Genomic DNA, 25,164 nt, shown 5'->3' with positions numbered 1-25,164 from the left:
TGGGATTCCGTTCCAATGGGATCGGTACATCACTAAATTGCAAGAACAGATTATTAGTGGTTGAGTCTCACTTGGTTAGTGTTTACATTGCGCAATGATCTTCGTGAAGTGTTCGTGTCGTAGCCTCGTGCAGGCAGGGACCGGGCCATCTGTACAGCGTGACCCATTTTGAAGAGAAGAAGCGAGGAAAGCTTCCGAGGATGACACGCTACTGACCTGCTTGAATTATTTACTCTGGAGAGTCAAACCATGACTGACTGCATGCAGCCACCTGGAAGATTGCACGAGGGAGGGAAGAAGGGGGACTGGATTACGCAATAGCGGCGTATAGGAAACTGCTTCCGGTTGTCATCATCAAATCCAATTATTTTGATCCCAATTTTGTTTTTATACATTAAAATCATTTGGAAAACGGTATATCTTGAAATAATAATTTAAAAAAAAATCTCTATATATATTCAGGGTCGTCTAAGACAAGTCACAATTATGGTAATATTAAAAGCAGTCAGTCACAATGCATGACCCAGTTTGTGTGTCCATCAAAATGGGAGCGCCTCAATAAATGCTTTGCAAAGAAGCAATTATTTTATTCATCCGGGTCAGTAAAGAAGTGCCTAACCCGTATTTGCAAAGCTTTTTTTTTTTCAGAATAAACTATTGAAAAACTGACGACAAATTTTGGACGAGAGGGTTGTGTCAGATAAAAATCAACCGAACATTTTTTTTTTAAATCAGCTCTGAGTATTGCCATGACAACTGGTCTGGAAATGCCTGTCTCGACAACTCCTATGATATTTTGATTTTTGTGTGAAAATAACCGAAGACACCAGGAGAAAAAAAAATAAAAAATAAGAGTGACCTGCTCGCATCACACTGACTTCATCAAACATCCTGGAGTGAGCCAAGAAGATTCAATACACCCAAACACCTCCTCCGCAAATCGTGAAACTCAACACATCCCAGCGATTACACAACACGTTACACAACACTTAAACGCCCACTTGGCTCGCTTTTGAAAGCGAGAACAGGTACAGACACTTCATCGAGATTGCCAGCATTTGATGTGTCTACCGGGGACATTTTCGAAAAGATGCTTGCGATATATTCATCGTGGCACGATGATTACGCAACAGGCTGCTTCAAGTGATTGAAAGTGACCACTTGAGACAAAAGGCCTGTGAAGCAATTTAAATGAGTTTATTGTTAATTAGTTGAAAGTCTCTCTGGTGCTGTGTTAGTGGATTGCAACAAAAATGGCGCTATAAACATTTCTTAATATCTGAAGAATCCATAAAATGTCACAAGTGGTGTTAACTTGCACCACAGCTGGATTTGGAGTATCCGATTGACATTGAATAACCTTTTTTTTCAGCTGACAACTTGATAACATCCCCAAAGTCAACTTGAGAACAATTACAACATTTATTCTCCATGTGACAACAATTGAATCATTGCACAGGGGAAAAATATTTCATCATTTGTGGCTATAACTTGTCAAAATGGCATGTTAAAATAAAGTGTATAATTATCTTTTGTTTCCAAAAGACCCAGGACAAAATTCCCCACATGCCATTAATAATTTATCGACTATAAACAACTAAGAAGATATGAGAGTCGTATTATTATAGAAAAACCCCAAATCTTATTTGATCTCATTTAAGCATCAGAGTTGGACAAAAAAGTGTATCCCAGGATTTTGATAAAAGTAAACATGAAGCAGTACGACGCAGACGGCTCAGTCTGAGCAGGAAATGGATATTCAGCCACCCTTGACTTGGAGACAGGAAGTCATAAGGCAGGATCAAACAACAGGCACGACAGGCAAGTTAGAATTTTCATGAACTTGATGTATTTAGAAGTGAAAAGCTGCAAATGAAAAAAAGTCTCGCTATTTAGAATTATTATTTAAAAAAAAAAAAAAAGTCAACTGGAGCTCAAGTCTACGGAAGAGGATTAGGGTCAGTGAAGAAGAAAAAAACGAGGGGTGACAGGATTCTGACTTTTTTTTCTCAGAATTCTAAGTGTCAGAATTCTGACTTTATTCTCAGAATTCTGACTTTAAAGTCGGAATTCTGACTTTAAAGTCAGAATTCTGAGAATAAAGTCAAAATTCTGACTTTAAGTCAGAAAGTGGGAATTCTGACTTTGAAGTCAGAATTCTGACTTTATTCTCAGAATTCTGACTTTAAAGTCGGAATTCTGACTTTAAAGTCAGAATTCTGAGAAAAAAAGTCTGAATCCTGTCACCCCTCGTTTTTTTTTTCCTTCACTGGCCCTAATCCTCTTCCGTAAAAGTAAACTCTTCCTTTTTTTTTTTTTTTATTTACTGAGCTTGTACTTTGTACCCTTCCAAAATAGATGTTTGTCTCTTCTGACTCACCCATGAAGCCAGTAACATGACATGAGGAGATCTGAGCAGATGTCATCCAAGCCATATGAAACAGCTGCAGCACCTCCAGCTACCAATACTAACTGACAGTTGACTGTTTTATATTCACTGAAGGAAACGTTGTGTAGTGACGATAATTGAAAGAGGAATAAAAATGGGGACATTTTTTTTTCCTTTATAATGAAGTCAGGGATGACTCAGCTTGACTTAAGTAACTCCTTACTTATCTCTTAGTTACACTACCCAAGCTCTTCTTTTAACCTCTTTGGGTAAGTATAAAAATGGATGATTGAAAAGTCAAGGACAGCAAAAATCTAGTGAGAAAGCATAATAGGAAAAAAAAAAAAATCGTCCAATGTCAAATGCCAGTACTGCCAGTATTGTATGTGGTCACACACTGATCTATCTACTGAGAAAGGATTTCACAGACCCGAAGCTGAGATGAATCCATGAGCTGAGCCTCACAGCGTGTTGGCACTCAAATGCATGAAATGAGCTTTACTACTTCCAGAGAAAGCCAAGTTAGTGTTGGGAAGGAAGGAAGCGGGTGACTTTCCCCCAAGGTCACAGAAATGTTTGGGGTCAGTCTTTTATTTTGTGTTCTCTTATCAGCTGAAATAATAGCTATGGGATTTTTTTTTTTTAAAGGGAAAACGTAATATTCGGTTTAAGTGTTATCTGAGCATAGAATTTGACAGCCGCCAATATGACTAAGCTGGCCCCCGCTTTAGACTGTTTCCAATTACCTTTGGCACAAAGACTCGGCAAGACAAAAAAAAAGGTCGCCAATGAATATGAAAAAGGAGTCTCTCTGGAGAGCATTTCATTTCTCCAGCTCTGATGAGCTCTTTTGTTCTCAATCTAACCCTCCGCATAGTATTATTTGCCACCATCTGGGGCTCTCATTCCAATTGTCTTCCTCTTCTCCATCCCCACGTAGCGCGTGTTCACAAAACAGACATCTGTAGTCAATCTCTCTCCGAAGATTATGCAATGTTATAATGAGGACCGATTACGTGTCGTTAACATCTCTGGGATTCATCCATTATTTTTTTGGGAGATTGTGTGCTTCAATCTAAAATAGTTGGCAAAACAAATGAATGGCTGGGGAATGAGAAGGGAGGGAGGGAGCAAGAGCTGCTTTGGCCTTTAAATGGCATTTTTATTTTTATTTTTTACATCTTCAACGCAGATGCAGAACGGCTTCTGAAATGCGATTTCAACATGACTTTTTAACTCTTGGCCGATGTACTGTACCAATAAAATATGGCATTTACTGACTCAAATGGGAAAAGAAAAAAACAATAAGTTTTGTGTCCAACTACACAATTATTGATTTTTTTTGTTCTATTAAAATACTCCAAAATGAAAAGAGAACAAGTGAAGGATATACTGTACTATATAAATGGCCTGTAAATCCCTCAAGACAAAAAGTGCTCATTTTAGGTTGGCAGGATGAAAAATGTCAAGTCAGGGGTTTGCACAATGCAGCTTTGTGGTAAAGGATTAAAAATCATACACAAATATCAAACCTTACACCATGGGTGTCAAACTGTGGCCCGTAGTGTAATTATATTTGGCCCGTGAAGACAAACTGTCCATCCATCCATTTTAATTACCATTCATCTTTTAAATTTTTTTTTTTTTTCCTGAAGGAAACTATGACAACGTTGCAGCCTGCGACAAAACCATGAAAAAGGAGGTACATGCATGTAAATAGACAGCAGGCTGCATTTGACATCATTTACAACACAGCTTTGTCCATTATCCGAGCCGTTGGTGTTGTTGACAGTTGTTTGTGTGCTCGTGTGTGTGTGTGTTTGCCGTCTGCGTTGGGCACGAACATGACAGATCACAGCTTGAAATTACACCATGAGATACTTCCAAATATGCAAATGCACTTCAATCTACAATTACAAAATTGCAAGCCTTAAACGAAAACTACCGATCAGGTGTTATGAGTTGGTCTGAGAAATCACCTCCTCATCTCTCACTTGTCGACAAAGTTCACAAGACAATTAGCCAAAACGCCGACCCTTTCTCCAATAAACCCTTCACAAAGCATATAAATGTCAATCCTTGCATCTAATGCTTAACGGCGAGGGGAAGACGACGGCACTTAAGTGGAAATGAGAGTGCAGACAGATGCTCACCACCAACTTTACAACCCCTTTGCACCCGTAACGTTAGCTAATGTGCGCACCCCCTATCCCGCTTCTGCACTTCCAAGAGGGGGGCCTTTAAGAAGCAAAACTACTTCATCACTTCTTTCGCTTTTCCTCGCCTTATCTGGCTCTCATTATCTCCGGGAAACTGGTCCGGTTACGGCTTAGTGGGGCCCGTTAACTGAAGAGATGCTGAGAGGTGCTCGCAATCTAAATACAAGGCAATAAAAATGACCTCCAGGGATGTCTCGGGGGTTAGAAATGGAACGTGGATCAAACTTGTATTTCGTTTTTTCTCATTGGGATAATTTTGGGTCACTGGCAGCTTTTAAAGGGGACCAGCCTGACCCACTGATAAAACAAGACAGACTACTCACGAACAAAAAAAAAAAAACCCACATGGCGGTGGTCTGCACTCTGTTAAGTGCCATTCAAGTTTCCATATGTGTGAAGTTTGTATTCACAAGAAAGGTCACGGTGGATATGCAGAACCGACATTCAAGGGGGAGATGAGTGGCAAAATGCCAAAGTCATCACAGAACGGAGACAGTTCTTTTCTTTGACTGGCAACCTGGAGAGAGGCTTTCACTAAAAATCTGCCGTTTTGATGGACAGGAGGTGTTTCATGAAAGGATTAAGACAAAGACCCCAGAGGTCAAAGGTTATCTGTTCATGTCACAGTCATCAATTTAACCATTATATTGAAAAAAATGCTGCCTGAAGGTATCCCGCAAGAGATTGTGTTCAAAGTGAAGCAAGCAAGCAAAAAAAATGAAAAAATAAAAAATAACTTCAAGCCCAATATGCCCATCTACGGTCAGCCACTAATCTTCAAGCTTGGGAAGGCCTCGAGAGAGGAAAGCAAAACATTGAAGGCCCCTTTTAAACTTAACTTCACCAAGAAAGCCACCAAAAGTATCTCCACTCGAGGCAAATGTCTGTCGTGATAATAATGTTATTTAATCAGATTGACAACATTTCACCATTTTAATCCACACACTTTTCTACGACCATCTAAGCCCATCTTCCGTAAATAAATCATGTTGTTTCTCTAAAACCTTCCCACTCGTATAATCAAGCCCACAATGTTCCCACCCTCTCAAGGGTCCGGGACATGGCACTCACTCTCTCCCATCTTCATTTTAAACATGTGGTGTATTTATTCACCCCCCCCCCTCCCCCCCTCCCCTTCTGTTGTTGGCGAGAAGTGGATGTTCCCAGAAACATTTGTCTCCGAGTCTGGTGGCCATAACAAATGAGGTGGGACTAAATGTTATATATGATTGTAAAAAAAAAATGCATCTAACATTTTTTTTGCAAATATAAAAAGGGATTAGAAAAAATGTGCCAACCACAAAGCACTAAAGCTTAAATTTTATAAGCAGCAAATGTAACGTGGTGCTACTGGAGTGTTAACTGCTCAATGAGTCACTCAACGATTCTTTTTTTTTTTTTTGTCTTCAAGCTGTTCTCTTGCTGTGGTTGGCTGTTCTTTTGGAAAATAAAATACCACACAAGGCTTACCGAATCAATCTGTTGATATTCACCAAACTGAAATTGCTGATGTTTTATGCACGACCGCGCTTCAAAATTTTTTAGCGGAATTCTTTTGTCCTCTAAAAATTCAACCAACTTTTTTAGCTTTAGAGGAAGTCACACCGGAATTTGAATAAATCCTCATGATGTATGTAAAGTCCTTCTCGAATAAACTTAAGGTCATGTTTGTAAACAAGGTGTAGATGAGCCGAAGTTATGTGCAAGCGAAAACAGGAAATGCTGAGAAGTTTGTTGACATTTTCCAAACTGAAATATGTCTAATGAGAAGCAGCAACTATTTTAGAGTTGACTCTTTAAAAAAAAAAAAAAAAAAAGAGTTCTGTGGGGGTTGATTTCATGTTTGCCCCACTTTCAGTCTCAAATATTTCTCAGCTGTCAAACCGATAAGTTCTGAAGCAACAAACAAAACGTTGAGCTAGTTTAACTGAATTATCATCTTCTACATTCTGGCATTAAATTTGTTATTTAGTTCCCAGACAACCGGCTTAATTTTTTAATTCAGTTAATGGACAATCGATGAGGTGCTTAACTCTTCTAGCAATTCTGTAGGTGGCTCGAAAAAACCTCATCATCTATGAAAGAAACATTTTGTGTAACCACTAAGATTCCATCGTATGGTTTACAAACCCCCAAAAGGGATTTTTATGGTATATGTCTCACAAGAAGGCGGGGAAAACCCCGTTTGACTAAACTAGATTTTAGACTCCAACTGGGGCAATTAGAGGCCAACCGCGACAAAACCACGCCGTTGTGTTTAGAGACTAGACAGCTAATCCAAAATGAGTTGGGAAATCTCCCCATGAGGACACACAGGCGTGTAATTCAGCGATGGCTCCTCTTACCTGAACTTGCCCTTTGCCCATGATCTTGTCCACTATCTCGTTGTCTTCCTTGTTGAGCATGCTTTTATCGTAACACTTCTCATAGCACAGGATTCGTAAGAACTGGGATCCCTCCAACTCGATCTCAAACTCCTGGTGAGGAACACGAGGAGGTTTTAGAAAATATGGACGGAGAGCGAGGTGAGAACCTGCTTTCACTGACTTCATTCCATTGAGGTTCAGCGGTGTCTAGGAAGACTCTAGTCTTAGCTTTGCTCACAAAGTATCCAAAAGAGTCCACTTCGAGGGTGCAGTACAGATCTAGGATGAAACAAATAGGTCAATCATTATTATTAATCCAAATATTTTGTAGGCTTGAAATGCAAAATGATTTAATGACATTCATAATGACCTCAGTATATTGCTTTTATTTTTACACCCACTATATTCTCATGAGATCATAGTCAGTAATTAGATTAATATAATGTACAATATTAAAACTACTGAGCTATTAAAAGTGACATGTGGTGTTGCTTTTAAGTATATTATTTAATGACTTTAAATATGCACTTATTAGTCTCATCAGAAGAAAAAATAAAATAAAAATATGTCCGCTTTGTTGCATCAAGTAGTCCTTGAATTGTCACTTTATTGTATTTTCTAAGACATCAATTTCTGCTCGGCGTACACACTCATTTAATGACAGTCATTCTCCTGGGATGCAGCCCCTCTTGTCCTTTACACGAAGCAATTATATCGGTTAATGTATTTTTTTTTTTTTTAATGCTGTTGTGGCATTTCTTGCAGGGTGAGGTGCTGCCCGTGTGTAAAGCGTCTATACGTCTCATAGCCTCAACTTGCTCCCTCGGGTTAGACTCCACCTGACATGATGATGGATGGATAGACTCGACCTTTTGCCATGATAGCTGGCGAGATTGAGCGACGGATGTACGGCCGGACGGAAGGTGTGTGTGTGTTGAAATCTCACATAAACCTCCCGCAAGCCTACCAAGAATGATCGAAGCCATATTTATTGCTGGGAGAAAATCTGTGACATAAAGCGACTTCATAAAAAGCATTTTAAAAATAATTTAACTTCTTTCACATCTTTAGCACACTTATTTAAAAACATTTGATCACAAGCTGCAATATTTTATGAATTATTATATGTGCCTTTAAGAGGCGGGGCTTGTAAACGTGGTCAAATACTTTGAAAATGTTCCAATTAAATGAACCCCATCTGGTCTCATTCTTCTTGCTTGTTTTCTCAGCGTTCTAAAAAGCGGGCATAATTACTTTAAGAAGATCAGTCGTGATGATATGAAGGAAGTTCACCGAAAGGGGGAATTCAGCACGGCCACGTGGGAGATATTTAATAAACTGATTTGTTGTCGTACACTTTTAGAACCAGAAGCTTGACTGACACCTAAAATCCACAGCGCACATTCAATTTGTAAGACACATTCCAGAAAATTAGGTTGGAAACAGAAGGTCTTTTGTGTGAACAGCTCCAACGTGTCAATGGACATTTCTCACGATTTGAAAATGTGTTTTTAGGCCTCAGACATCAAACTGAAACAAGGCCAGAGTCATATTTTTTGGGTGTCTACCTCAAAGTAGGACAAACTAAACGTGGCCTGGAATTTCGATTTCCCTGGCAGGTCAACGCGAGGCTGACTCTGAGGGGGGGGGGTGAATTGCTCTGCATGGGGTCTGTGAACCCTTCAAACAGGGGTTAATGGATCCCATCCTTTTTCATCTCTCTTGACTGAAGGCTGTTGCGAGTTCTAATACGGGATTGCTAATCTTAGCCTTGGGTTGTGTTGAAAGCCGGGTCAAACTAAGGCTCCACCGAATCACTTGACAGCCCGGTAAACAAATAAGCAGCTTTTCTTAACAGTCATAATTGAATTGGAAAACTATTAATAGCACAAAATAGCAATCCATGCTAACATGGCTTTAGCCTGTAACAAGGTATGTCAGTTCTAAAATATATATATAATATATAAATAAGACTAAACAAAGGCCTTAACTGCTCCGAGCGTCAACACATGATGTAAAGACTAATCAATAATTAATTCATTCTATTAATTTTTTTTAATTTGGGTTAATGAACGGGGCCGCTAATGTAGCATGGCCATATGCAAATTTTTAATTAATTTTTCAATTGTAATTAACGTTTTTTTTTTTTTTATTTTGCATCCTCTTGCACTCATACACAAAGAAAAAAAAACAACTTTCACAGGTCGTGTTTTTAAATAACACAGGGATCATTATTTGGGAGATTTGACTTCTAGCTCCTACTTGCGTGACCTAGTTTGCCAACTACACCCCAGGCTGAATAAAAATCCCACGGGACAGCGACATGTACAGTGACTTACATGCATATTTTGAATTATATTTGTGCGACTTGACAATCCGAAGAACATCTAACGGGATTATCACATCTTCTCGACGATCAAAAAATGGTGGCTGCTATTCGCTGACTAGAATAATAGCTTGCACGTTGCCACAAAAACCACATTCACGTGTTACAATATCTTTAATAGCGGAGCAAGTGTGGCTTTCGAACAAAAGGAATGTCTTGAGTTGAACCAAAGGAGACGTCAACAAAAACCGCAGCAGCCAGCTAAATTCCTGAACAACATTGCTGCTGACAACGCACATGGATCTGGATCCCCGTAATTATTTTTGACGTGTTATCGAAGGACGCAAAGAACATTAATATGGTCAACGGCGAATATTTCCTCATTGGTAAGCACCTCAGCTCTTTGCTCCCCGACCGAGGTTCAAACGGGGCTTCCGAAGAGATCATGCTTCAATCCATTACCCGGAACGTTCTCGCAGGAAGCTTTACTACATTAGCAGTTGTCACGGTAACCGTGGAAATCATCTTAAATTGGTATTTAAACTTGCGTGATTGACAGACTGCGTACAACGTGCACGGAAATACCAGCTGTCCATTCCTGGGACATCTGAAATAGCCACTTGGAAACACCCCACTGTCGAAATGCTCCACACACTCATTCAGAGAATTTGCGCAATAACAAAATAAGACAGAAAGTATAGTTTATAATTTAAAAGATAAAAACTATGTAATTATGATTTTTGGTACTTAAAGCTTTTCGTTACGCTGTCTGAGAAAAACAAAAATCTCAACTTTCCCTCTACTCGTTTTTGCGTTTGTGTTCTTCCTCGACGTGGCCTGATGAGAAGAGCACGTGCGCTCCACAGTGATTGACTGGCTCATGTGTGAAAGGATTCCATGCGGCTGGAATGTGTGCACAAGTGTGGTGAAGAAGAAAAGTTGTTTTGCTGGCAGACTTACTGGCTGACTCCTTGAATCCTTTGGCGGAGTGAACAATCACATGAAGAAAGCCGTACAGGCCTGGAGTCTCTTCATCTGGGGATAAAAACGGCACATTGACTTTGTGCACCTAGAACATGCAAACTCTGCAAAGATAGGCCGAAGCAAATTCAAAGTCTCTGTAATTTTTTTTTTTTTTTTTAAACACAATTTTTTTTTCAGTCGCAGTACAAATGTTTTATGAGATTTCACAGCTATTACTTAATTTTGCCTATATTCTAGATCGAGACATAAATCCAAAAACCACTTGTGGCATACAGGAATGTTAGAGAAGGTAGCCCAGATGGCTCTAATGTCACTAGCGGCTCCTGAACAATGTGGGAATGTGCAGCGAAAACAAACATGTCAGCCACCGCTGACACACTGCACCGCATTGTGATCGCCAGCCGCTGGATGAGAAACATATTGCAACTCGATTCTGTCACATGACATTTCTGCGGCGGCCTACGGAGTGGTGAAAAAAGCAAGAATGTGGTCTTACCGTCTTTATTACTGGTGACGGGAATGTTGTGGACGGTTCGGAGTTTGAAACAGGAGCTCGTCAGGACCTGCAACTCTACCGAACTTAATACACACGCCTGAAGGTCTGAAAACAAGAATGGACATTGTTGGACTTGCACTTTTTTTTAGTCAAGGGCAATTTGAATTTATATCACCTTTCTTCTGGAGCTTCTGAATGCTTTCTCGCCATTCTGACCTCTCATAGTCCGAGGAGAGCAGGAACAGGTAGCTCTGCATGATAAGAACCATAAGCATCAAAACACAACTTGTGGTATGGCTCTATCTAGTGGTTCCACCGGAGTACTGCAGCAATCCAATGTGAGTGGCAGAAGAATTTAAAAATTCAAATTTATTTACCTTGCCATGTTTGTTGTGGAGGCGGAACGGGATTGTGGGGGAGTGAAGCAGCAGCCAAGATTCTTGCTCGTTCATCTTCTTCCTTAGACGCTCCACACGGTTCTGACCCTTTGGTGCTTTCTAAAACAACCCAAAGAATACATTTTTAGACTTGATTAAAATAAACAATTATGTAAAAAAACAAAAATAAATGCAACCAGCAAATAAAAACAAATAAGCTTTTCCCCATACAAAAGATAAGAAGATTGCCTGGGAATGTTTAGGAACTGCTCAGATTCCAAAAGAAAAACATCACCGTTCTTATCAGCCTGAAGTGGCCTTTTCCTATTTTACAGGAACGCCTTTGAATGTCTAAAATATAACCGCTAATTACGTTATTCAGAAACATGAATACATGCATCCGTCCCAGGAAACTGTGAGTCAACCAGTGTACTATTAGATGTGTCACTCTTCTGGCTAGCTGGAAATAGCAGACGTGATTGCTCCGTGTGCCCTGAGTGGGAGACTTTTAGCACCATGCGAGCGAGATAACGGGAACTCTCTCTGCTCCCCTTCAGGGGAACATTATCGTAGGCTTGAAATCTGTTTTTCCTACTGCTACAGTCCTAATGCTTGTCCGTATGACCCGGCATGAACCAGAAGTTTAATCATTTAATAGTTTCAACTGAAGATTATTTTTCATTTATTATTGATTTTAATTTTAATTTTAATTTTTACTGTTATTGTTATTTTTATTGTTATTTTTACAGATTGAGCAAAGCTTTACCTTCTCTTTTTGTATCTCACTCTTCAAGAGTGAGATCTTCATCTTCATTTCTTCAATCTCATCCTCCGGGAGAACTTGGATACTATGGCAAGAGTCAGACTCGTCCAGAGTCTGGAAAGTCAAGTCTGCAAGAGGGATGTACCACTTGCACTCATATTGCTGGTGACGACTGTAGAGGGACAAAAACAGACATGTAAGACGTAAAAAAAAAAAAAAAAAGCATATTTAATATATTTAATAATATTTATAAATAAATAAAAAAGGAATGCTCACCCAACAGAGGTCTTCTTCATTTTGGCACAAAGCAGCAGGTCAGTGAAGAGAAAGACGTGTCGTAGTTTCCTGGAGCTTTCCGACATCTCCACAAGGAAGCCATCCTTCACCAGCTGACGAGCCTGACCAAAACATGACATTCAACGTGAGCTCATGAACAATAATATCCAACTTGAAAGCTCATTGAAGGGAAAAAAAAAAACCCTCACCTCTCCTTTGGGTGTGGTGACAGCAGTCCTGCGAGGGTCAAGCTCCTCGTTGATGGAGGAGAGGAAATTCTGAGATATCCGCAAAGCGTCCTGCAGGAGAGGGAAATCTGGATGGTCCTTTGGTGTGTGTTTCAGCAAGTCCTGCAGTGCATACGCAAAAAGGTTAGAAAAAAAGAGTCACCTTGGGTTCTTTTCACATTTTCTATCTCCTTCAGAACACAAACAGTTCTAAATTGTGAAGTCATCTCAGTAAAGTGTAATTTCCTAGCTGTTGTTAAAGCCGATTTTCATCAGTACATAAGGGGGTGACGGAAGATGCCGACGGAATGCTGATAGGCCGTCTGGTTTTAAATTGCTCCCGGCGTGTCTCCCTAGTTTGCTTGAATGACAAAACTGTGACTTCGGAAGAAACAAACACACACAATTAACGCAAATAAACCTTTAAGATGTGAGTGGTGTATTTTGAAATGATAGCCACGCCCACATGGTTTGTGTAGTTATAAAGAACAAAAAAATCAATGTACTGTATTTTCCGCACTATAAGGCGCACCTGAAAACCTCAAATTTTCTCAAAAGTGAGCCTTATAATCAGGTGCGCCTTATATATGGACCAATATTGAGCCACTACAGCAGGCATGTCCAAAGTCCAGCCCGCGGGCCAAATGTATACATCTTATATATGGACAAAATTTTAAAATGGGCCATTCATTGAAGGTGCGCCTTATAATCCAGTGCGCCTTATAGTGCGGAAAATACGGTACATATATTCCATTTCGGCATAGAATTGCAATAAATTGGATTTAGTAATAGTTCTTTTTCTCAGACAGGGGAAATTTGACCAATTTTACATGTTTCAGCTACTTCCTGAATTTTGTGGTGCTTTTGAGAAAGGCTACAGGAAGTAGCCCAAACATGTAAAATTGGTCAAATTTCCCCTCGCTTGTCTAACAAAAATAACCGTTTAAGATAGTTAATAGTAAATGAGTATGGTGTACTCACATGAAGAACTAAGGTGCTCCTTGTCACACGGTCAATGGGTTTATAAAGAAGCGCTGTATGGAGAGAAGATATCAAAGGTCACATTCATCTTATCAACAAGTTGTCGTGCTCAAGTGTTCACACTTGACCCGGTAACTTTGAAAGAAAGCAATCGAAAAGATTTACGATGAGATCAACACATCCAATGGAGTGGAAAAAAAGGGAAAATGCAGTGCACATACACACAACACTCACATAGGTACACACAAAACGCACACTTGGCTGCCTGACGCAGGATCCGTTTTGCTGTTAAGGTAGTGTGAAGAGCAGCCGCTCAAGGTGAGAAACTCCCACAGAAGAAGCTGACTCACCAGCCACGATATTAGGTAAGCCTGTACCATCTACGGAAATTCTACACAAGGAAAATTCTCTCAACAGCTCATCAGTACGACATTAAGGTTCTTCACGGAGGATAAAGAATACATGACTCAGTCCTGTTACATTGTCTGTTTACAACCATTTGTGTTTAATATGTTCAGTTCCTCTTGAACATTATTACGACCAATAAACATCTCAGCGCTAGAGATAATCTGCCTCGCCACTTTTTTCGGTCTCCTTTCTTCTCCTCTGACGTATGACAGCGTTGGAAACCTACCGGGACCATGATCAAATCTTCTGCCATATTAATGCATGCTCAGACACATTCAAGCTGCAGTAAGAAGCCCAAAGGATTTTTTTTTTCAAAATTCCTAGCTGATGATCTTTGAAGAACCACGTGCAGTCTCCTTCAAAGGTTTGTAGGGCGAGCGAGTTAGTGAGCAAGTAAGCGAGTGAGCATTTGTAGTCATCGCAAGTACAAGGATGCTCCAAGGTATTTGACGCCCTGAACTACCCCACACTACCCCCAAAACAGTGGTACCAAAGCACTACTTTTGTCTAAACTAAGCTCCTTAAGTCCCTTCAACATACTGGAGTTCAAGATGCCACAAGACGGCGGCAAAGCATCACTTTTGTCTAAATGAAGTTCTCCCACTGATTTTACCGTAGTTCCTTGACACCAATGATCCCACAAAATCAAATGTTGATATTTTCAATTAGCACAAAAACAACAAATGTAAACAATCTGCATGGCTCTATAAAGCATCACATTGCAGATATGCTAATCAATATCTCCAAGATCGGAAGCAAACATTAAATGAAGTCAATCTCTCAACATGCACGCAAAATGACAAAACACTCCCTCGTGAAAAAATAATCAATCTTTACCGTACGTGCAGTTACAACACAGTCTGAGAACCAGAAACACCTCCATCGTCTCCTCTGCTCAATACATCCTCTCGCATACTGCCGACTTTTCCAGACGCCGAGTGCGTGTGTGTGTGTGTGTGTGTGTGTGTGTGTGTGTGTGTGTGTGCGCCTCCACTGCATACACAATTAGGAAGCGGCATGACTGAAGTCTTAAAGCGGCAAATTGGATCAAATGATTTCACACACCTTCCATTGTGACTGTTGAAGTACAATCTTTTGAGTCTTTAGGACCTTTTACTTTGAGATTCTAGAAGAAAAAAAAAAGCAAAATGATTTTGACCTTTCACGATAGGATGACTGACGCTAACATCTAATGTTACATACCTCAGATATTTTCTGGAACTGACTGTTAGCCTGGCTACATTTCTCTGCCGTCTCCAGTGCCACCTTATAATTGTCCACAAAGGCTTTGTACACTCCCAGTTGGCTGGCCTGCAGAAAAATCAAACAATTTAAGGGAACAGGACGTTTGGTTCCTATTGTTCAATGAAAACAAAATACTGTATGACATCATACAGTTACTTCATGGTGTCAATTCTGAGGCAGCTGATTTTCTTTCTTCTTGGATGCACTTCATCACATTGCAATAAGAAAAGTTGTTTTTTTGGAACAAGTGGGCCTGGTTCATTAATGTTGCCCCGAGGGCACGCTACTGACGAGCAGAAGTGAGGCCAATTAATGACTCGGCCATCTGTACTGTGGCTAAATGCTACACGTCGCTACATGATACTGTCGCACATCACAGATGGGAATTGACGACAACACTAATGGATGTCACTTGGTGGCCCGGATGTAGAAGTTCATAGTGTGAATGCAGTATCACTTGATATGCCGAAACACTCATTTCTGAGGATAATTATACAAATGAAATAATTAGTATTACTGGGAATCAGCATCGGAGTTTCACAGTTAGCATAATTTGCTCAACTAAACTTTAATTGCTGACATAAAAATAACTGAGTCGGTATGATAAGATACTCATTTGAGTAACATTTCCTTCTGCATTTTAAGACCACAATTGCCAAAAAGCAAAATAAAAAATGAAAGTAAAAATGAATATAAAAATATAATTGAAAAAGTTCATTTAAAAAAAGGGAAATAGAAAAGAAAATATATTAAAGATAAATAAAAATTCATAAAACAAGATTAAAAAAATTAAATAGAAAAATAAAGGTGGAAATATATGAATAATTTATTTTTTTATTTGTTTTGAGACTAGTTTTGGTCCTCTATTAATCATCATTAGCATCACTGTCAACACATACATACAAATAACTAACGATTCTTATTTCCTGCATAGAACATCAAGATGCCCATGCCTACACACAAACATAACGACTATTTACATTAGTCAGGATTGATTCACAACAAACCACTCGGCCCTTATTTACATGAGCCCAAACAAACTCCCTTGGGTCACTCACCAGTTTCTGGAACAGATGGCCTACAGTGACCTTCTCATCCCACTGTCGGATGTTGGGCAAGAGCGCGTCGTAGAACTCCTTGTGGATTTCAAAGATGTCCTGGATTTTGTAGAAGATGGTCTCCACCTGCTGGATGGTAAGGACGGGCTGCGAGGTGGTGGCTGTGGCTTTCAGGGGACGCATTGGCTGTATATGGACAACACAGAGATCAGTTTGACTGGTGTCATGTAACAATGAGGTCATGTGACTCTGCATTGGGACACTCTCAACCTAATATAACAGTCTGCCTTCCTCATGCTCGACAAAATGATCCAGAACTGTTTTGAATATGTATTTTACCAATAGCAAGGCCTCCAGTTGGTTAATGTAGATCTCCTCACTGGCCAGGAAACCAGACAGCACCAGTTTCTTCATCTCTAGTCCTTTCTCAATGTCTCCCTGTAGGGCGGGAAAAAAAAATTGTAATATTACATTAATCTGACATGAAATGTAATGATGCTTTTGAAACATATTTGCAGGACTAAAAGCATTCATATTTCGAGATAGGTCGAATGACTTTCAGAAGGTTGGTCAGGGTTCATGGTCATATCTAATTGGACAGTTTTTCACACACGGGTGTGTCACATATGTATACACAATAGAGGACAAAGAGCAACAAAGATTAAGATTAATCATTAACATAAGTGTGATAATAAAAGATGAAAGTTCCCATATAATATAAACATTTTCATTAAGTTGGTGCTGAGGTCAAATTGTGCATAATTCTAGAGTGTCATGAACTTAAATAACTTTAATACATCTGTATTTAATTTGCATTGAATTTTTGTTTTGAAACATTTATTTCACTTTTGTATGCAATGCACTTTTATTGGTGGTTGGTGGTGGCTTCAACATTTTGAGAACCACTGGATTAAACCGACAAATGCATTTTTTTTTTTCAGAGACTATTTTTTGAATGTGGTTTAACTTCTTCAACAAAAGTGGGTCATGACTTGACAGGACGAAAACCATTTGCAGCTCAAATCTCACAAAGTCCTCTCAAATGTAAAAAGTGACCTGTTAATCAATACCTAGAGTTTCTCCTTACATAATGTCTTAAGTTGAAAACGACTCTAGATGTGTAAAGGTCAATCTTTTGGTGACAAGCATGTGGCAGCAAGATGAGAAAAAGACAGGAAGTATTTTTTTCCCCAACCCAACAGCGGGAATATTTTCCTCTCAGCTTCACAAAGAGAACCACTGTGTGGTAAGAAGGCGAGAAATACATGAGACTCCATTTCCACAACAACCAGTGACGCTTTTCACATCAGCTTCTTTTCGAAAATAAATAAATAAATAAAAAGCTTGCATGTGCTGCCACATCAGGCCGCAACGTCACACACATGTAGTTGTTTCCAAGGTCCACGTTGCAGCACCCGCCATAGAAATAACAAATGACTTGGTGTCATCATAAATAACCAGGCTGGCAAGCATGCCTCACCTTGAACTGCCTGTGTAAAGGAGTGATGGGCTCCAGTTCCCCATCTCCATATTCAAACACCTCCTCCTCCAGCACCCTGTCCAGATAGCACAGCACCTCCTCCTCTTCCTCCTCCATGTTTCTTTCTGAGATTTTCCTCTTTCTGCCTGTCTTTTTACCTTCAGCAGGGCCTGCCTGAACACATCAGTGTTTTCACTCCGAGCAAGTCGTCTGGACGGCGAGAGTGAAAGACAAATGACCCCGCCTACTCAACCCCACCCCCTTCCTCTGCTGGGCTTCCTGGTGTGCATGTGTGCGGTGCCACTGTTCCACTACGGTCGATGAGTTCTGACTGCTTGCCCTCCCCTCACGACGGAGCAGATCCCTTCACTTCCTTGATGGCGGATGAGGTGGTTTCATTTTCACTCAAAGGAACAATTCTTGTTTCTTCAGTCTGGTCAGGCAAAAAAGCCACTTCCTCATCGTGCCAGCAGTTTCACTCGCCTCTGCATTCTTCTCTGTTACTGTTATTTCACTCACAGGTCACACAGTCCAGCAAGTAATGTTCCACACAGCTCGTGGGAGAAGATTTTATAATATTATAAGTGACCTAAAGATGTGTTGAGGCCTAAGCAAGTGCATTTGTGAATGAAAACTGTCCATTTACCAGAAGCTCTCAGCATGCATACAGGAAGTGACATCCACTTATTACTCCGCCAGCTTCCCCATAGATTGCCCAAACTCACAAACTTAAATCTTCAACATTTATTCTCTACTGGTCCCAAACCTCATTTGGAAATTATCAAGAAATTCTAATTTATCTAGTTATTTCCCTTTCCAAAATTGCACATGAATATTTTCCGTTGTTTGCTTTGACGTGTCTTCTTGCCCGCTATTACCACATCAGGCCACAAGATGGCGGCAGAGATTCAAGAATGAACTGCAAAGCATGATAGGGAGACATCAATACTACTTGCTCAATCAATATAAAATTAAATGCCTGTTGAGGTGATAATGTTGATTAAAAACACAAATATAATTTTCTACATAAGTCATAAAATGGTTAAAAACACTAAAATATCTAGAGTCAGTTAAGTGGAAATGAACTGCCAAATCTGCTTGCGGGCTTCAATCCCCATCTGCATGGCTGCTAATTTCCTGCTGATCTGAAAGAGCCACCTGCGATGTGCTACAGGCACTCCAACTAATGTGGCTAATCGCTAACAATTACACAGGGTCAAGATCCGGCGCTTTGCTTCAGGAAGAAACGATTGACAGCACACAAGAGACAGACGCCGGAGTGAATAAATCCAATGTGACACTTGTAATGATTAAAAAAAAAAAAAAACAATGGTGAGGAATGGCCTCAAGTATATTATTTTATCGTGTGACGACATGTCAAGCATGTGTGTGTGTTCTCCTACCCCAGGAAGAAGACCCTCTGGTGGTGTGGGGGAGACCATTACTCCGTCTGGTCCTTGAGGTGTGCACAGCTGGGGAGACATGGTGGGGGATTCGTCTATATAGGGCAGTGTCTCCGAGCCATCTTGGGATTTGCCATCTTCTGCGCCATCCCCTTCGTAGCCATCTGTGTTGTAGTTAAAATCTGTCAGAAAGCGGAATTATAGTTGGCATTTTTCCCTAATATGAAGGAAAGAGAAATTTTGCAAATAGGAGTGACCAAATCAAGGTTTGGGTGTTGATGTTGATGATAGGGGGCAGAAAAACAATATCGCCAATTTTACGAATGGCATTTAAGTTAATTGTACTTGGTTATTTAAAAAAAAAAAAACACTATAGGTATAAACAATACAGATATAAATATTTGGTATTTGACAATGGCTACAAATATAAACAACAGCAACATTTTTGAAAAGATGCACTTCAAGTGAGGACACCCTTGCCCCTTTTCACACGCCGGTTTCAATGCTGACAAGGATCGAGTTCTTTCGGTACCACTGGGACGACACAAGCTGTCACAAGTGTCAAAAGTGTCCAGCACCCTGCTACACATCACAAAATCGCTAGTCAAACTCAAATAAAAGACTGTCAATCCCTAACAAGATGCGGAAAGGGGAAGAAAAAAAAAAAAAGGATGTTGACACAATACAGTCACATAATGGAATTTGATAAAATCCACAAAGTAATCAAAGCTACTTTGGAGATTTTTAATTTCTAATACATGTCATTAATATGATTACTAAAAAATAAACTACACGCCTTCACATGTTTCTAGATAAACACATCGATTGACGTTTTGCTAATGCTGTGAGGCTACAATAAAGGAAAATCTACAAAAATTCTTTCTTCTGGAATCCAATCATTTTATTTAACCAACTACTAGACAATCTAATCTCCAAAGTACAAACACAAATGCTACTTTAATCTCACCATAGAGTGTGCGCGAAAGGCCGCAAACCAAAGGGACATTGACATGTGACTTCCTACTTGGTTCCTAAGTCACTCAGTATTCAGACATTCACATAAATACAAAAGTACATTTTCAAAATATCGTCGTTTGGCTGTGCTGCCTCGCTCAGCAACATTCTCCAAGGAGGAGATTATATCATACCCTGCAGCCAGCCAACATTGTGTGAGCAGCAAAGTCAATCTCAGTGTGGAGGCATGTCGAGATGCACACATGTACTGTACAGAACATTTTTTTGAACCGAACATAAAGCACATACCTTTGTTCATTGTTCTAGGAGATAATTGCGTAAGCAAGTCTAAAGAAAAAATTCAGAGTTGATCAACAGCTCTAAAAATGCAGGAGAACATTTAAGATCAAACCAACTTGTAGTCATTAGCATTTATTCCCAATGTCACAAATTAATATTATACAATTTAACATCATCATGACTGGCAGCATATTAAAATAGTTCTTAGCATGTCAAGCTCACGTTTTTTATCTCCGCTCCGGCCTTGTGTGGGCTTTGCTTTGGGTTTTCCAGGTTCTCCAGCTTGCTCCCACATTCCAAAAACATACAAGTTACGTTGATTAAAATTGATCTAAATCATTGGCAGGGACAACTTAGGCCAAGCAGTCGTCCTAATTTCACAACTATGCAATTGAAAAAATAAATCACCCCAACCAACTTGTCGACTCACAAAGCATTAAAGTCTCATTCTTTCATTCATCAAACACATTATGGTGTCAACCAATCAGAGATAGTCAAGGGTGGGACCCGCCTCTGATTGGCCATGGTCCAGATATTCCAGTTTCATTTAGATAAAAGTAGCGCTTTGATAGTCTTGGGTCATCAAGGGGTAATTATGAACTTTTTTTTCACATTAAATTCGACTTCATTGGCTCCACTGTCAAAAAAGGTCAACCATAAGAGGTCATTTGGCCTTCTTAGTGCATTAGTGACCTAACAGATGTTTGCTATGTGAGTGTTGGATCACTAACATGGGCAGGCGACACTTGGGAAATTAAAATCCTTTATGAAAGTCAATCTGTACATCACGGACCTTTTTACAATCCTCATCATCATTTTTTTATTTTTTTTTAACAGCAGTTATATGAGAGCTAGTAAAAGTAGCAACATCTATCCTGTAAACTGCCGCTTCAGTGACTCCTAATGAGGCTCTCGGGAATAAACCGAAACTTCAAAAACGCCTCTTACACTTAATTTGCTGCTTTATTCAGCTCCCCCAAACATTTTATTTCCACTGAAGTAGACTTTTGAATCACCAGGTGCTCAAACATCTGTCCATTCAGGAAAAGGCAGGCTCGGAAGCCGAAGTGCCGCCAGCCATTTTAACGGAGACACAGCAGTGATCAATCCAAGTTAGGGCCAGATCAATACCCTGACATGTGAATAAAACCTCCATTCACAAATGCCATGTAACCACTCTTAAACTAGCACATAGTGTAAATAATGACCCAATTACAGGGCTAAAAAAAAACTGAAGGTTTCATTCTGCAAACCGCAATAATAAAAATACTTCTGAATTGATTTTTTTTTATATAACTCAATTGTTTTTATATAACTCTTGCAATTAATTGCGGTCAAAATATTGTTGGTTGCACATTTGATTGCCATTGGTTTTCCTCTCATCCAGCCTAACCGAGATGATAATGGGCCACCCATAGGGCTCGGATAGAAGCACACTTTAAAGGTCAATAAACTGTTGTGACTCCCACACATTGGATACTGGAGTGAAGAGCATAAAACGAAGCAACAATGAGGAGGGGAGGTCAGAATTTAAAGATAAAATATTCCTTTATTTGTCCCACACTGGGAAATTAAAAATGATTGGTAAAAATTGCATTTTACACACACAAATAAATTCTGCACCTCTCCGAATAAGACATTTCTGCAACAACTGGATATCTTTATGAGCCATACGTCCATAGGTAGATAAGCTAACCTATTCCACGCATGATTTGCTCCCCCCAAACATGCAGACCCCCAAATCCCAAGACAGCCAGTTACTATACATTGTAATTAGCTTCTGAAAATCCCCAAGGCTCACGCTAGCATAGATTACAACAACTATCAAGTGTAGGGGCCTGAAGATGACAACCCACACATGATCTCTTTTTTTTCCCCCTCAAATATAAAACCTTGCTAATCCAGAATAGTAACATCACCTTTCAAATTCTCACTTTTGTGAAACAGCAGAAAACGCCCACATTGAGGACAGTCTGTGCTTTTGGACACATTTTACCGTGTGGGCATCAAGATCATAGTGGTTCGGTTTCCCCGTGAGCCGCTTCATGTGCTAATGGAAAGGGTATCAAACTGTGCGAAGGAGAACTACAACGAGGCAAGCCATTAAAATGAAAGCATCTGCCGACAGCCCTGCAGGCAACGCCGTTGATGATTGTGCTCTCTGCTTATTGCACTCACCCGCTCAATTAGAATACTATACAGGAGATAAAAACAGTCAAAAGGTTTCAGGTGTAAGATGATACCCCGAGCAAGGAGTCTTGCAGCATAATATAAAGATGAGTAAGAGAAACCTGATCCCAAACCCTGACGTTAAAACAGTTCAACTAGAAACACAGCCAGTACAGCATAGGTTAAATTGAATCACCAAAAATATATATATAAAATAAAAAAATATATATATACTATATATAAATAAAAAATGTCAAATAATATAAAAAAATATGCTTAAGAGCACTTTTATTTAATTTTAAATTTTTTTATATATTTTATATTTTGCAACAAATACCTCACCCCGATTAAATAAGAGGCGTGGCCTATTGGCATTCTGCTATGGTTGGTCAGCCAATCACAAAGCAGCAATGGTAGTGGCAGTTTGAAATATGCTCCATTTTACTTCCTTCATAACAGCCTGTCAATGATATAAACAACATTCCCCGAAACTAAGTGGAAGGAGAGTCTTAAATAATAACAATAAAAGGTTTGAGTTTGTTAATATACTGGACACACAGTCAGGAGAGGCCTTGTGTGTGTATATTGATTTTGAGCCTGCTCCGAAAAAGATTCAAGTTAAGTGGTGAATTACAAATGAAGAGGGAATTAGAGCATGCCAGGGAAAACATATTGTCCTCACGACACTATCCATGAATCAGAAAAAAAATTGATAGTCTGCAAGTTCTTGTCAGAACAACCAGTCTAAATGTTAGCGGCCATTTTCAATCCCAGCAGGCAACTTCAGGGCGAGGCCAAGCTACAATGAAGGTCTCATCAATCTTTAACGACACACGTAGGTTTGGGAATTAACTTCAAAATTTCTGGACGGCAAGCATTTAAAGAGCAAGATTTATATCTGTGATTCACTTAGTTGTTATGAATTTCAAAATGGAGGTAATAAATGACCAACAGTATGAGTTTGGTCACACGAGATTATCTGGATGTTGCTCCAAAGCATCCATCAGCCCTCTCAACTCATAATGGCCTCATCGCTCCCGAGCTGCTTCTTGCTCTCTCTCTTCACCTCCTTTCTTTCCTCATCTTCTTCATTCCGCTCGACTACCCAGAATGCTTAATCAAAGGCGCTTGCCTTCCGGGAGCATGTAAAGACGTCGCTCGTGCCATTGGTCGGGAGGGTGATGCTACTTGGAGCCCATTGGCTGAAAGGAATGTGGCATGGATGGCAAAAGGAGATGGTTGGTGGTTACGATGATAACCGCTGACGATGGCTGCCGTCTATGGTAACATAACAGCCGATACACACACAAATGTACACACACACTGCTCCCTGAGGGCATAGTGATAGTCCCCAAAGAACGCCATAGCAGAAAAACACACGCCCTTACATCAAAACTAACAAAGGATTTTTAGAGCATCATGTGATGATAAAAAAAAAAAAAAAAAATTGGCTGGCTGGAGTTGTGACATAGAGCAGGTCTGCAATGTAGCATAGCTAGCCATCAACTAGTCGAGACTGATTGACAGCGTCGCTGAACAATTATTACTTATCACGCGTTTGCATCTGGGGATTTATAATTTTAGATAATTATGAGCCAAATGTGTTCCAAGCTCACCTATGAATCATTCCGCACTTAATTCATTTTCATAATTCAGCATACGAACAGTTGTCTTATATTTGACCTTTTATTTGTGTGCTTGCTACATTTCATTTGGTTGACCTACATTTTCCAGGAGGGAGAAAAAAAAAATCTTCATAAACTACGTCAAGAACTAAATTTTGCTCAAATCAATTTGGCATAGAAATTCCTTTTCTGCTGTGGGATTTTTGAGGAAGGATAACAACATAACCAGCAAAAGCAAAAGAAGCATCTATTATTCATATGCTTGTCACTGAATCAACCCCGACAGTCTTGGTTCAAGGGAGCGTCATCTTGGCAAGACGGAGCAGCTAAATTAGACTTTTGACTATTCCACATCTGTCCCTCACTCTGGACTCGCTCTCCTGAGGAGACCACAGCATATTTTAATTCGGCTTATCTCGCCTAGTAGTGACACTTGGCGCCCATTCAGTACACCAATCTAATGAGCGCGTATAATTCAAATTTTAATTGGCTAATAATTCAGTTTTAATTGACACTTTATTCAAAGGTGTGTTATTATCTCCATCAGTGAACCGTATTGTTTTGATCTACTGGATGAAGCAAACACCTCATTGTCGATGTACATCAAACCTTTGCATTATAGAAGAATTAATAATATTAGATTTCTATTTGACAAACCAGGATGTAATATGTAACTATCATGTTGTGTGAAAACGAGACATGAAGTGGATTATATAAACAAGAACCTCTTTGCAGGTCAAATGGGAGTGAGGGAGGAAGATGCTTGAAGACAAAGCAGAAACGCCTCGCATGGTAGCGGCAGCAGAGATTATGCTATTACATAACTTTGCTTCGGGCTGACGAAAAAAAATCATTCTCCGTTGCAGTCGTGCTGTGCGTGCACGAGGACAACTTGAATATCTGTTTCTATAGCTACCACAGAGACGTTTTCTTCATCTATTGATAATAGAAGTGATTATTCGGTGATGTTGGAAATACTAGCTGCAATTTGTCTCAAATTGATTTTGCTGGTTGAGCTAAATGCCGCTAGGATGCTATTTGGAATCGTCTCAGTGGTGCTGTTTGCAGTCGCAAATCACGTGACAGCCAGATAACTGCGAACATTAAACACTTGGAGA

The 25,164-nt window shown here is 39.8% G+C and overlaps 1 protein-coding gene across 7 annotated transcripts in view; it reads right to left on the bottom strand.

Annotated features, from left to right (window-relative positions):
• abr (ABR activator of RhoGEF and GTPase) overlaps positions 1-25,164 on the bottom strand; it is a 45,611-nt gene that overhangs the window by 10,757 nt on the left and 9,690 nt on the right. For 2 of the 7 annotated variants that reach the window (XM_049743502.2, XM_049743505.2), the window contains exons 2-16: positions 18,999-19,180; positions 16,455-16,553; positions 16,116-16,301; positions 15,016-15,123; positions 14,878-14,938; positions 13,405-13,457; positions 12,406-12,546; positions 12,197-12,318; positions 11,924-12,092; positions 11,158-11,277; positions 10,956-11,031; positions 10,781-10,885; positions 10,261-10,335; positions 7,156-7,253; positions 6,954-7,085 (exon numbers count right to left, since the gene is read on the bottom strand). In XM_049743502.2, coding sequence (XP_049599459.1) covers positions 6,954-7,085; positions 7,156-7,253; positions 10,261-10,335; positions 10,781-10,885; positions 10,956-11,031; positions 11,158-11,277; positions 11,924-12,092; positions 12,197-12,318; positions 12,406-12,546; positions 13,405-13,457; positions 14,878-14,938; positions 15,016-15,123; positions 16,116-16,301; positions 16,455-16,553; positions 18,999-19,180 — 1,727 coding nt within the window. Of the gene's footprint in view, positions 1-6,953; positions 7,086-7,155; positions 7,254-10,260; positions 10,336-10,780; positions 10,886-10,955; positions 11,032-11,157; positions 11,278-11,923; positions 12,093-12,196; positions 12,319-12,405; positions 12,547-13,404; positions 13,458-14,877; positions 14,939-15,015; positions 15,124-16,115; positions 16,302-16,454; positions 16,554-17,595; positions 17,834-18,998; positions 19,181-20,474; positions 20,704-25,164 lie in introns of those variants that run through there. The other 5 variants (XM_049743503.2, XM_049743507.2, XM_049743504.2 and 2 more) reach the window with 4 other exon arrangements.

The sequence above is a fragment of the Syngnathus scovelli genome, chromosome 15, assembly GCF_024217435.2.
Source record: "Syngnathus scovelli strain Florida chromosome 15, RoL_Ssco_1.2, whole genome shotgun sequence".
Lineage (NCBI taxonomy): Eukaryota > Metazoa > Chordata > Actinopteri > Syngnathiformes > Syngnathidae > Syngnathus > Syngnathus scovelli.
Note: the sequence above shows the minus strand (reverse complement) of the source record. Positions and strands in the feature narration are given on the sequence as shown.